Raw genomic sequence first — 12,817 nt, 5'->3', positions numbered from 1 at the left:
AATGGGATAGACTGGTGATGGGTGGTAAGGAGGGCACGTATTGCATGGTACACTGGGTGTTACACGCAACTGATGGAGCATCGAACTTTACATCGGAATCCGGGGATGTACTGTAAGGTGACTGACATAATATAATAAAAAATCATTTAAAAACAAAAAACGATAAAAGAAAATAAAAACTTGTAAACTTAACGTCCACAAAACAGTTTCTATTAACAGTTGCATGCTCCTTTATTTCTATTCATTTTCAAGCTGCATTAGAGGAACCAAGCAGATAATAAAAGGTTAGTTTATGAGAGCATTAACTTTTTTCTTTCAAATATTGTTTTAATCTCCATTTAACAAGCTTTGTTGGTTAATTCAAAAGACAAAAATGAATAATGTGTAACTAGAACTAAAAGAGAAAATAATACTGCTAAACCCTTAGACAACTATTATCTTAAGCAGCGTTACCTTATATAAGTGATTCAAAGAAAATATCCATTTAAAAGTTGTAGTTAATAATTTAACAGAATCCAATCCTCCTGTTCTCACACAAAGTAAATGTAAATAGGGCAACTGCAGAAATTATGGGTATTTCTTGTTTGTAATTTAAAAAGAAGCCACCTACCTGGTTTTCCTCATCAGGTGGCAACAACTTTTGGTTTCTTGAAATTGCCAACATTTCTATAAGTTCTCTAAAAAAGGAAAACAAAAAACCAAAACATCTTTGCCAAACAAATACAACAGAAGCTTTATCAACTGATCTCTACCTAACTGACTTGCTGGATTCATGGTACCCACAGCATGCTGAGTATTCACACAGCCTCTGCCCCACAGTGACTGTGCACTTGGGCTCTCACCAGCAAGACTCAGTTTGTTACCAGACCCATTTATGCAAGTTTTACTTACTACTATAATTACATAAATTAATATCCAGTACATAAATACCAAGGAAATGTGACTGTCAACAGAAAAGAGCTGTTTCCATAAAAACCTAAGCTGAATATTTGGGAAAGACTCCACAGCTGTCTGCAAAGGACTACTGCAAAGAACCAAGGGAAATCATGAAAATTCAGCAAGAGTCTACCCTAAGACTGCTTATGAGCATCTAAGTTCTCATTTCACGTCACTATTTTTTTTAAAGTAATCTCTATGCCCAACGTGGGGCTCGAATTCACAACCCTGAGATCAAGAGTCACATGCTCTACCGACTGAGCCAGCCAGGCACCCCTCATTTCGCTTTAAAGAAACATACTAGAAATATGGGTGGTTTATGCAAAAAAAACCCCTACATACAGCCCACTGGCCATGGCCCTTCATTTACACATTATCTGTGGCTGCTTTCCCACTACCACGGCAGAGTGGGGTAGTTGAGGCAGAGAACTTACGGCCTGCCAAAACCAAAAATATTTATTATCTGGCCCTTTACAGAAAAAGTTCCCGGACCCCTGTCTTAGTTGAAAAGATGAGTAAAAACATAAGTTTATACGCTTTAAGGTAAAATAAAACAATTAAGGAGTAGATGAATCATTTTTTAATGATTTTCTACATGAACTGAATTTTTAAATTAGACAGGTATCAACTAAGAGGGATTCTACATATAATAAAATCCTATCTTTCTGGAATGCTTACTTACTAGACATGCCAATTTTCCTATATGAAAATTAGTATAAAGATGAGTATAAAATACGTATCAAGCAATATCCATATATTAGTTTCAAACGTGCTGATAGACGGGACTCCAGAAATTATGCAAGAGGGACAGCTACACAATTAGCTACCTGACACCACCAGTCAGCCCCAGTGTTTGTACCTTCTCACTGGCTGCTAGGCTATTTTCACCTTCATATTTCCATCTTCGTTACTGCTAGCCTCATGCTATTTTTCTGGATGGTGCCAACTGAACCCAACCTTCCCCACTACAAGGTTCACATACAATTATGTATGAATTAATTAGCTGATTAATGAAAAAAGTGGATATGGCAATGCAAAGTCTTCATTCATCCATTCATTAAATATTTCTTAAGTGTCTATTTTGTGCCACTTTCTAGATGTTTGGGTTATAAAAGTGAACAATGGAATTTAAACTCTAATACAGGACGCAAGAATAACCAAGAAAATAGGTAAATAAAACCAGAGTAAGAAGGGTTGGGAAAAAAGAAAGCAGTGTTAGAGCATGTGAGTGAGGTGGTCTGGCTACTTAACACTGGGTGGAGTCAGGAAAGGCTTCTCTAAGTGAGAAAAGCCAGCCATGAAGAATGCTTGTAAAAGACATAGCTAATTCAGGGGCCCAAAGATGGGTCTCAGGAAATGTGGCCAGAATATAGTAGTAGGTACTGGGGAGAAGAACACAAAATGAGGACATGGGTAGTTAGAGGAGGGAGGGGCCAGACCGTGTTAGGGCCTTGCAGGTCACGGGAAACGAACAGTATTTCATTCCAGGTACAATGAGAAGTGACCAGATCACTTTAAACAGGGAAATGACATGAACTGATTTATGTTTTTAAGCAACTTGCTAAGCTATCTGGAGAAAGGATTTTAAGAGGGCTAAAATGGAAATCAAGTTAAGTGGCTTCTGTAGTGTTCCAGGAAAAACATGACATTGGCTTTGACTAGGTCCTAGCCACTAGGATTTAGTAATGGAAACCGGTGAAACATGTACAGACTCAGAATGTATTTTGGAGGTAGAGCTGAAAGGACTTGCTGATGGATTAGACAGACATTTTATGAAAACAGCATGTTATATTAACCTTTTTCTTTACCCCATAGATGACATATAAACAGTTGAGAACCTCTGGTCTACACAAAGGGTGGTTTCAGGGGTGGGGGTGGTGGGGATGGGAAGTATGGTGGGAGATGTGGAATGAGCCTTTTTCTGCTTTTCTTGCAAATGTAGGCGTATAAATCCAAAGAAAACCTTAAAAGAGCCTGCCTTAGGCACAGGAGTACAGTGGGAAGAAGAAAGCTGTAAGACAGTGCTGTTCAGTAGCAGTGTAGAACTAAGTGGAAAACTTTGTCCTCCCCAATGGTAAAAAGAGGCTGAAGGAACCCCTGGGCCCAGGCTCTGGTTACAGGTGTGGGAGATAGAGCCCCATCCCCACTACAGAAGAAGCTGTACTCCTGGCATATCAAATTAGAATCTATCCACAATTCCCCACAGAAATATAATTTACATGGGGGTTAGATCCCATATTATTAGTGGTACTACACTTCAGGTAAATTATAGATAAACAGATTAATAGGCTGGTGTGGAAACGTCAAGATTCCTATTAACATTTCTTAAGGACAATGAGTTCTGAGTCACAAACATGTTAAGAAAAACTGTAGACTATAATTTGTGTTTCTATTGTTAAAAATTCCTCCACAGACTACCTCATTCTATCTTGTTTTACAAAGTAACAGATATACCGATTCTCCCTCTCCCTCTGCCCCTCTCCCCCAGTCACCGCTCACTGGTGCTCCCGCTCTCTCTGTTGCTCTCTCTCAAATAAAAAAAATAAAATCTTTAAAAAAATTCCTCCAAACACTGCCTCATTCTATCACATTTTACAAAGTAATAAATATACTGAAAAGCTATATAATCAGGTAACAGTAAAAAAATATATCCTAAATTTCAAACCCACTGTTTTCTAAAGTCAAGAGGTTACATTAGTTTTTCTTTCCAATTTTTCTTTAAAAATGCAAACAAAAAAATTTCATTAAGAGGATAATGACAAATTTCACAGATCACAGAATCAGTATATGTAGCTATATCTGACTGCTAACATAATGGCATTTTTCTGAAAGCTGATCACACTGGAATAGCCTCATTCTGTGAAATCTCAGTGAGTCTTTAGTGGCAAACCACAGTGACATCTCTTCTACTACCACCACCATCTCCAGGGTCAAAAAAGAGGTATAAATTTTCACTCACTCACTGTCACCCAGTCTTTATTGATGAACAAATAAAATAACATGGCAGATTAAGTCATAAGAAAATCAGAGGAAAAGAAAAACAAACTTTTAAAATAATGGTTATAATAACCATTATTTTTTGAGGCTGCAAGGACCTCAAAAAAGAAGAAGCTTATCTCCAATTTGTCAAGAGATTCAATGAGTACTGCAAATCAATGAGAAATCAAAAGTGCTTTCAGCATTCCTGGGGAAAGGGCAACAGAACTACAGCTTCTTTCAGAGAATGCAAAAAAGAACTCACCACCTCAACTAATCATGCACAACCAGAAAGATGAAGTGGGAAAGTTTCAGAAACAGATTGAGGAAAATTTAAATTTAAACGATACATTTCATCAAACAGAAAATGCTATACTCCAGAATTAAGGAAATATTAAAAAGAGGGAGAGAGATAAACTGGTCAATTTACAAGAACATTTCATTTTTTAAAAAAAGATTTTATTTATTTGTCAGAGAGAGAAAGAAACAGAGAGAGGGCACAAGCAGGGGGAGTGGCAGGCAGAGGGAGAAGCAGGCTCCCCACTGAGCAAGGAGCCCAGTGTGGAGCTTGACCCCAGGACCCTGGGATTATGACCTGAGCTGAAGGCAGCCGCTTAACCGACTGAGCCACTCCCATACAAGAGCATTTCAATTTAGTCTCAAATTTAACACAACTGATAAATGACTTAATTATGCTATTTCAAGCAAAGAGTCCATGATTATCACGTAGACGCACTCCTGCAGGTACCAACAGCATCAGGAAAACACACCTCAGATACACAGAGCTATAGCCAAACAATCCAGAGGCAAGATCTTAAGACTGACTACCGAGCTGACCAATGTCAGAAGAAATTTTCAAAGACCATTACCCTCTGTGACTAGGTTCAAAAAAATAGTTTCCAAACTTGGTGAGTATGAAATATATACCAGGGTCACAAAACAGACAAATTATGTTACACCAAGTAAACTCAGAAAAGAAACGAATTTACTGGGCTCCAGAGTAAAAGGGTGAGAAGTAATAGTTCACTGAATATACTAAGGCAAAGATTTGAAATTCGAAGACCAAGATTCACTCAGAACAAAAGGCAGCGGCCACTACTTCCCAAAGGGGGTGTCACTTCTTCAGAAGTAAACATATTTACAGAAAAGTGGCACACTAAGCTAGACATTTGGACTTTATCTCACTGGGCAGCGAGAACCTACTAAATATTTTAAAGCAGAAAAGTGATATGACATGTCTTTTAAAAAGATAGCGCTGCTCTTGGGCAATAAAGAAAGTGCAGAAGCATAAAGACAAGTAAAACAGTAGGGAGGCTGCATGAAAAAATAGAATGGTGGGGATGGGAACAAGAGGTCAAATCTGAGCAACAAAGGAGGAAGAATCAAAACAATTTCAACATCCAAGTGAATGTGAGAGTTAAAGAAGACTTCAACTTGACAAACTACCATGAACGATGGCAGAATAAGGACAACGACATTCAATTTCTTCTACCTCTTCCATACTCTCTTTACGCCAACCATCCCAAACTTGCAATTCTACCAAGTCGCGCGTGCTCCTGCCTCTAGGCGTCTGCACCTGCTATTCCAGCTACCGGCCGCCTACTGAGTGCGGTGAACTCACTCTTCCCACGCAGTCCTTTCTCCAGGAAGCCTGGCTAACTACAACGAGACAGGCACCTATAGTCCCCGTGTTCCAGTAACCCGGAGCGCACGCCTCGGATTAAAAACAGGCTCCGCACCATAACGTCTGTTTACGTCTATCTCTTCCCCCTTGACGCTGGACTGCTCTATGTCCGCATCTAGTCTCCCCTTCACGCTGGACTGCTCTATGTCCGCATCTAGTCTCCCCTTCACTACCGTCTCCCAGCGTTTGGGACCCAGGGGGGTTTCCTTAAACGTCTGTCGAGAGTCCGCGGACGAAGGTACCCACACCTGGCGACCTCTAAGGTTCTGACGCTTCTGACAGTGTCGGGGTTCCTGCGTCCCTGCCATTACTAAAATGTCCTCTAAGGCGGGGGGGGAGGAGAAGGGATGCTGTCTTGGGAGTTCCGAAGGGTTGCGGACGCCAAGTCCACGACACTCGTGCACGGTCCCTGGGAGCGCGGCCTCCCCACGGAGTCCCAGGAACGAGCACCCAGGCAGGCGCGGCCGATTCACAGTCAGTCCTCCCGGCCCAGCCCAGTCAGGCCCTCAGGCCGACGGCATTACCTCGACAAGACCTCCAGATCTTCCAGCGCAGACAGCAGCCGCTCTCGCGTGCTGTTACCGCCGGCCGCTCCAGAACCGCCTCCCGACCGCTCCTTCTCCTTCTCCCCACTTAAAGACGCCGCCATGCTCCCCACAGGCCCGCAGCCGGAGACTGCGCAGCTGAGCGCCGGCGAGGAGAGGCGGGCTCCGGAGGCGGAAGCAAGTGTCACGGAGGCGGAAGCAAGGGTCACGGAGGCGAGGGGAAACGAGGCCAAGGCGACAGCGGCCCCTATGGGTCTGGAGACGCACTGCGGACGGCGGCGCCCTCTGATGGGCCAGCGAGGGATTCTCAGGTCCAACCCAGGGAGAAGAGCAGAGAACAGGGAGGCACGACGCAGTGCACTTGCCCTGCGCGCTATGGTTTTCAAGTAGGGAATGGGAGGCTCAGCGGGTTTTAAGCATTTGAGGAAATTGCGTAATGACCTACGTCTTGTATCAGTTTTTATGTGAAATGGGCTACTCTCAGCATTAACCTGTCTTTAGTCTGCAGCCCTGTAATGCTAACCCCACCTTCCTGTTCGGCCTCTCCTAGAGGTTGTAAGCCCCTTGGGACAGGGACCATAATCTGTCTTTTTTTTCTTTATGGTAGTAAAATACACATGACATAAAACTGACCATGTAAATCATATTTGAGTGTACAATTCGGTGGCATGAAGCACATTCATGTGGTTATGCTATCACCACCATCCATAACCTCACTTTCATAACCTCTCTCCCTCTCGCAAAACTAACTGTTGTGCCCATTCAATAACAATTCCCCATTCCTTCCTACCCCAGCCCCTGACAGCCACCATTCTACTTTCTCTCTGAGTTTGACTACCCTAGGGACCTCAAATAAATGAAATGACACAATATTTGTCTTTGGGGGACTGCCTTATTTCACTTAGCGTAATGTCTTCCATTTTCATCCCTGTTCTAGCATGTGTCAGAATTTCCTTCCTTTTCATGCCTGAATAATACTCCATTATATGTAGATATCACATTTTGCTTATCCATTCATCCGTTCACAGACACTTGGGTTACTTCTACATTTTCATAATCCACCTTTATAATCATATATCTCCCAACAAAGTGTTTTGCTCATTGATCAAGATGACTATTGAAGTGAATGAGTCAATATAGCATGTAAGTGGTAGTTTAAGAAAATGGTTTAAATAATCGATACAACACAGATTCCAAATTAAAGCCAAAACTCCACCTTAACCCACTTTTCCTGGAGAGAACAATGTAGTCGGGGACCTTCCCTATCAGGAAAAACCAAAGTTGCAACGGTATGGGGAATGCGGGTTCTGTATCAGCCCCAGCTGTGATTTTAAAAGACAAGATGGAGAGATGTCACCTACAGAACAACTGGGAGTGAAGCAGGGGTTACCTCCATCATTCCATCATCCTGTCCCCTGGCCTGTTCTTTTGGAGGTGCTGAGCCTGCTTCCTGCTGGGTACCCAGACTTGAGGATTTTCTCAGGGACTCATGATAAAAATAAAAGCCATTCGTAGCAACTGCTATATAATCCAGAATGCTGATTTATTCACTTACAAGGAAAAGTAATAATGCCAAACACAATTTTACTTACAGACAAACTTACACAGGAAGAAAAATTATCACCAGAATGTTGCCTGGTAAACTTGGATTAGAACAAATGAAGACAGATTTAAAAATTAACTAATGCAGGATTTGTATATCCATAGCATAGGGATGTTTGTATCAAAGAGATTGGAATATTTGTGTTCATAGGTCAGGGTGCCTTCTTCCCCAGACAGTATAAGAGAACTGAGGACACCTTTTCTTTTCCAACCATCCCTCACTTCTGCTCTTGGCTAACCCCTTCTCTGAATACAGTCAATTGACATAAAATGGAATACATTATATTTAAGCTTCCTAATGATGCCTGTATTCAAAGCCTGCTTCCCAGGAGCTCTGGTCAATAATTTCTTATGTTAAGTTTCAGAGGGGCTAAATTCCTGCAGTCTGTGTTGGTTTTGTTTACTCAGTTCCCACAGGTTCATCTTGGGCCATGATTCTGGGGGCGGGGGGAGAGATCCTCTTAGTGTAGCTTCCACATAAATATTTTGGCAGGACTCTCATCAGTTAAAATGACCAAATATAGTTCCTAATTTACAGGCATGGAGGGTCAGTAGTTGGACAGTATATGTGTGTTGTGAACTCCAGACCTCCTCAAATTTACTACAAAATCATATGTGTATTGAACATTGTCCACAGACTGAAAAGTAATACATTTCCTACAGGTATACTCTTTTGCAAACTGTAGATTGTGGTGTGATAAAGAAAATAAGAATTATTTTATAATATATTATATGAATATTACATATTTTTAATAGTTATTAGATAACTAATTCATGGTAATTCTGAATGTATTTTCTCAATCTATGGATTCAAAAGGGTAAGTACTATCTTCTTGTGAAATGTAGTTAACATGCCAGGCACTGGTCTAAGCACTTAAAAAAGAACTAATTCAATTAATTTTCACAGCACCTTCTGGAGGTAAGTACTGTTATTATCTTCACATTACAGATATTGAAGCTGAGGAGGCAGAGAAATTCTGAGACTTGCCCCAAGTCATACAGCTAATAAGTGGCAAAGCTGGGATCTGAACACAGAGTCTGGTTCCAAGGACTATGCTCTCAGCCCCTGGTTATCCTATCTCTCTTTTAATTTTTTTTTTTTTACAAACTTTATTTAACACTTCATGAAGTGGACAGTCTTCTTTCAGAGAACTGCCTGTCTCTCTTTATAAAGAAAGAGGTATCTTCATGCATTGAAAAAGGGTTGGGAACCTCTGGTCTAAAAGCCCTCTCGAAAGCACGGTTTAGGATTTTGAGTAAAAAGCAGCTACAAACTTCTGGTGTGGAGGTTGGGTATGCAGTAGGAAACTCAACTGGCCTATCCCTAAGAGTCAGCAGAATAGGTGGCTAGATGTATTATGTGTATTTTTTTTAATTATTTTTTTTATTTTGGGGGCGCCTGGCTGGCTCAGTTGGTTAAGCATCTGCCTTTGGCTCAGGTCATGATTCCAGGATCCTGGGATTGAGCCCCGAGTCCCTAGTGGCTTCCTGCTCAGCGGGGAGTGTGGTCCTCCCTCTCCTCCCTGCTCATGCTCTCTCTCACTATCTCTGTCTCTCTCAAATAAATAAAATCTTTATATATATATATATATTTTTAAAGTTGTCTTAAAAATAAATAATTTTTTTATTTTTATGAAGCAATATATATAAAGGTTAAAAAGTCACATACTTTTGTTCAGAAGCTACCAAAAACCGAAAAGCTCTCAGTCACACCTCCTCAGCCCCCATATCCTGTGACATCCTCCTCTCCCTGTTTCTTCTACGCTTTGTTTCCCTATTTTAAAGTAATTTTCATATATTCTATAACTCTTTTAGAAATTTCTTTCCTGTTATGTTGAATAAAGATTTCTTCTCTCTTTCGTGCCCCTTTCCCCTCCGGTCCTCTCAATAGGTAGAATCTGATTTTTTCTTAAACCATCAGTTCTTTCCTTGCTACACTTTATTTACATTTTACCATGTAATTCTTATTTATTTGAGATGCCTAACAGATATTTCTTTAGGCATTTGGAAAAATAAAATGGAAAAGAACAGAAAATGTCTTGGACATCAAAGCGCATCGCACTGCTTTGTGCAAACTTTGCAGTTACGTATTTATGTATGTGTTTACTGGGTCAAATATAAAGTATATATTTTTACTGTGAATTGAAAAAAATTGGCAAGCATTGGAGAGTAAGGAGGATGCCAACCCTACCTCTTAGAAAAACAGCTCCTTCCACCTGAAGGGCCCCAAAGGGAGAATCTGTATGACTTTTGTATTCTGGGGGCAGCAATTTAAACCAAACATGCACATGAAGTGTATGTTGAGATGATTCCCTGGGAGGCATTGCATAGATGGACAGCATTATGGGCTAAATTGTGTGCCCTCAAAATTCATATAATGAAGCCCTCACACCCCAGTACCTCAGAATGTAAGTGTATTTAGAGATAGGGCCTTCGAAGTGATTAAGTTAAAACGAGGCTGTTAGGGTGGCCCTCATCTAATCCGATTGGTGTTTTTACGGAAAGGTGACCTTCTGCAACCAATGAGACAAACCTCAGAAGAAACCAAACCAAACCTTGATCTTGGACTTCTGGCCTCCAGAACTGTGAGAAAATAAACGTCTGTTGTTTAAGCCAGTCTGTGGTATCTTGTTATAAGAACCTTAGCAGAAAAACACAGAGAGGTTGCAAGTCAATGGACATCTGCAGATTTCTAAACACCACCTTCCTTATGCCTTTGACTTCCCTGTCCTTATCTTGATCTGTGCTGCTCCCTTGGCAAGACCACGCTTTGGGGTAAACGAGCTGCACATGGCTGTACATGAGACTGTGCACCCTTGTTCAGACCCTCTCCACCATCCTTGACACAATTTCCCACCATTTCCTCTTTGTCCAAACCTCCACACCTCCTTCCCCTGATTCCCACTCTCAACTTAGGACCTTGCTTTCTAACTTCCTGAGAAAGAGAAGAAATCTGAACGTCCACACACTATAGCCACCACAAGTGCCCAGCCACCAGCATCGTGCCCCTCCGCCCTGCTGCTGGGCCAGTTACCGCCCGTGCCCTTGCTCTAAGCCAAAGAACATTCTCTCCCTGTAGCTCTATCTCTCTGAAGGCATTGCACCAGTGGTCCACCCACCTCCCAACTGTCAGTGTTTCATCCTGTACTTATCATTCCCATCACCATAGCTGCTGCTATTTTCCTACTTTTAGAACATGCTTACCCCACTTTCCTCACCAGCAACCTCTTCACTTCTTTGCTCCCCTCTGCAGCAAAACACCTACAAAGAGTTATCTAAATATTTTGTTTCCAACTCCATTCCTTCTTTATACAATTTCAGTTAGTTTTCATCCTCACTTCCCCACCAAAACTCAGATTGTAAAGGTCATTGAAAACCACCGTGTTGCTAATATGGTCATTGAAAACCACCGTGTTGGGGGCGCCTGGGTGGCACAGTGGTTGGGCGTCTGCCTTCGGCTCAGGGCATGATCCCGGCGTTGTGGGATCGAGCCCCCACATCGGGCTCCTCCGCTATGAGCCTGCTTCTTCCTTTCCCACTCCCCCTGCTTGTGTTCCCTCTCTAGCTGGCTGTCTCTATCTCTGTCGAATAAATAAATAAAATCTTTAAAAAAAAAAAAAGAAAAAAAGAAAACCACCGTGTTGGCATGCTTTGTGCTCGATGGCTCTGCAGCTCTGCACCTGTCAATCACTCGCTTAGCCTGGGGAACACTCTCTCCACATGGATTTCTAGCATTCCAGGCTCTCTTCATTTTTCGCCTTCCTCCCTGATCTCTCCTCTCAATCTCTCTGGCTGATTCCTCCTCTCAACCTTGACCTCTACACAGAGGAGTGTTTGGGGTACTCTTCTTAGTCCTCATTTCCACCAACTCATTTTTGGTCGTCTCACCCAATCCAGGGGCTTTATTTTTTTAAGATTTTATTTATTTACTTACTTATTTAAGAGAGAAAGAGAGAGAGCGTGCACGCGTGCATGAGCAGGGAGAGGAGCAGAGAGAGAAGCAGACTCCCTGCTGAGCAGGGAGCCTGATGTGGGGCTCGATCCCAGGACCCTGAGATCATGACCTGAACTGAAGGCAGATGCTTAACTGAGCCACCCAGGCGCCCCAAGGGGCTTTAAATACTATCTGTAAGCTGACTTCCAAATGTATGTTTTCCACCCAGACCTGACCTCTGACGTCAGGTTGTATATCCAGCTCCTACTAGCTACTTCTGTTACTGAACAGAGAACTGGTTCTGAACTAAAGTGGGGCTATACCCTCCTTGAAAATCAATGCTTGAGACACCAGTGCTGTGGGGAAAGGAAAGGTTGCTCTATTCAGGAAGTGGGTGACCTGGGAAGATGGTGGACTAATGTCTCAGAGACCATCTTCTCCGTCCAGGTGAAGCTGGAGGGTTCTAAAGGAGAGGCTTAGGAAATGGAGGGGGCTGCTCTGTGCAGGATAAGCAAGTGCCCTGGCAGTTAGTCCGAGGTGGACATGACCATGAACAGACTTCCTGGCATCAGCCACAGCTGTTTTCCAATACAGTCAGGCCTTAGCTTCTGGGAAGGTCTGGTCGTTCACTCCTCAAGGCCAGTGGTCTGCAAGTCTCAACGGAAGTAGGTTAGTTCTGCTGCGCACCAAGGGACTTCAGGCAGCCAGCAAGGAGTGCGTAAGCTTGAGGCAAGTTAGCCCTTAAGACTGGTTGGAGGGCTGTTACACTTCTCCTTGGGTTTCTCAAATATATAGGCAAAACCGAATTCCTGATCTACACCCACCCACCCCCAACACACACAACACCACCTGCAGCTCCCCTCAACCCAGTAGATGGCGGCTTCTTCATTTTCATTGTCCAGGCAAAAACATAGGGTTCTTCTTGACTCTTCTCTTTGTTTCTCATACACCACATCCATCCAGAAGTCAAGATAGCTCTGCCTTCAGGACATGCCCAGAACTGGTCCACATCTCATCTTTCCACTTCTTTCCACTTCTAATCTCAGGTCCACATCTCCATCATCCCTCAGCTACATTTACTGAGATCGCCTTCCCACTGTTCTCTCTGCTTCTCCCCTCACATCTGCAGGCTATTCCCAG

At 42.5% G+C, this 12,817-nt stretch overlaps 1 protein-coding gene across 1 annotated transcript in view; it reads right to left on the bottom strand.

Moving 5' to 3' along the window:
* MED4 (mediator complex subunit 4) overlaps nucleotides 1-6,298 on the bottom strand; it is a 17,574-nt gene extending 11,276 nt beyond the window's left edge. Inside the window, exons 1-2 of the mRNA XM_002919113.4 lie at nucleotides 6,121-6,298; nucleotides 611-677 (exon numbers count right to left, since the gene is read on the bottom strand). Of these exons, the coding sequence (XP_002919159.2) occupies nucleotides 611-677; nucleotides 6,121-6,245 (192 nt within the window). The 5' untranslated portion in view covers nucleotides 6,246-6,298. The remainder of the gene's footprint in view (nucleotides 1-610; nucleotides 678-6,120) is intronic.
* Nucleotides 6,299-12,817: the final 6,519 nt, after the last annotated feature.

Source organism: Ailuropoda melanoleuca, chromosome 7 (genome assembly GCF_002007445.2).
Source record: "Ailuropoda melanoleuca isolate Jingjing chromosome 7, ASM200744v2, whole genome shotgun sequence".
In the NCBI taxonomy this organism is placed as follows: domain Eukaryota; kingdom Metazoa; phylum Chordata; class Mammalia; order Carnivora; family Ursidae; genus Ailuropoda; species Ailuropoda melanoleuca.
This window is presented reverse-complemented; position numbering and strand designations above follow the sequence as displayed.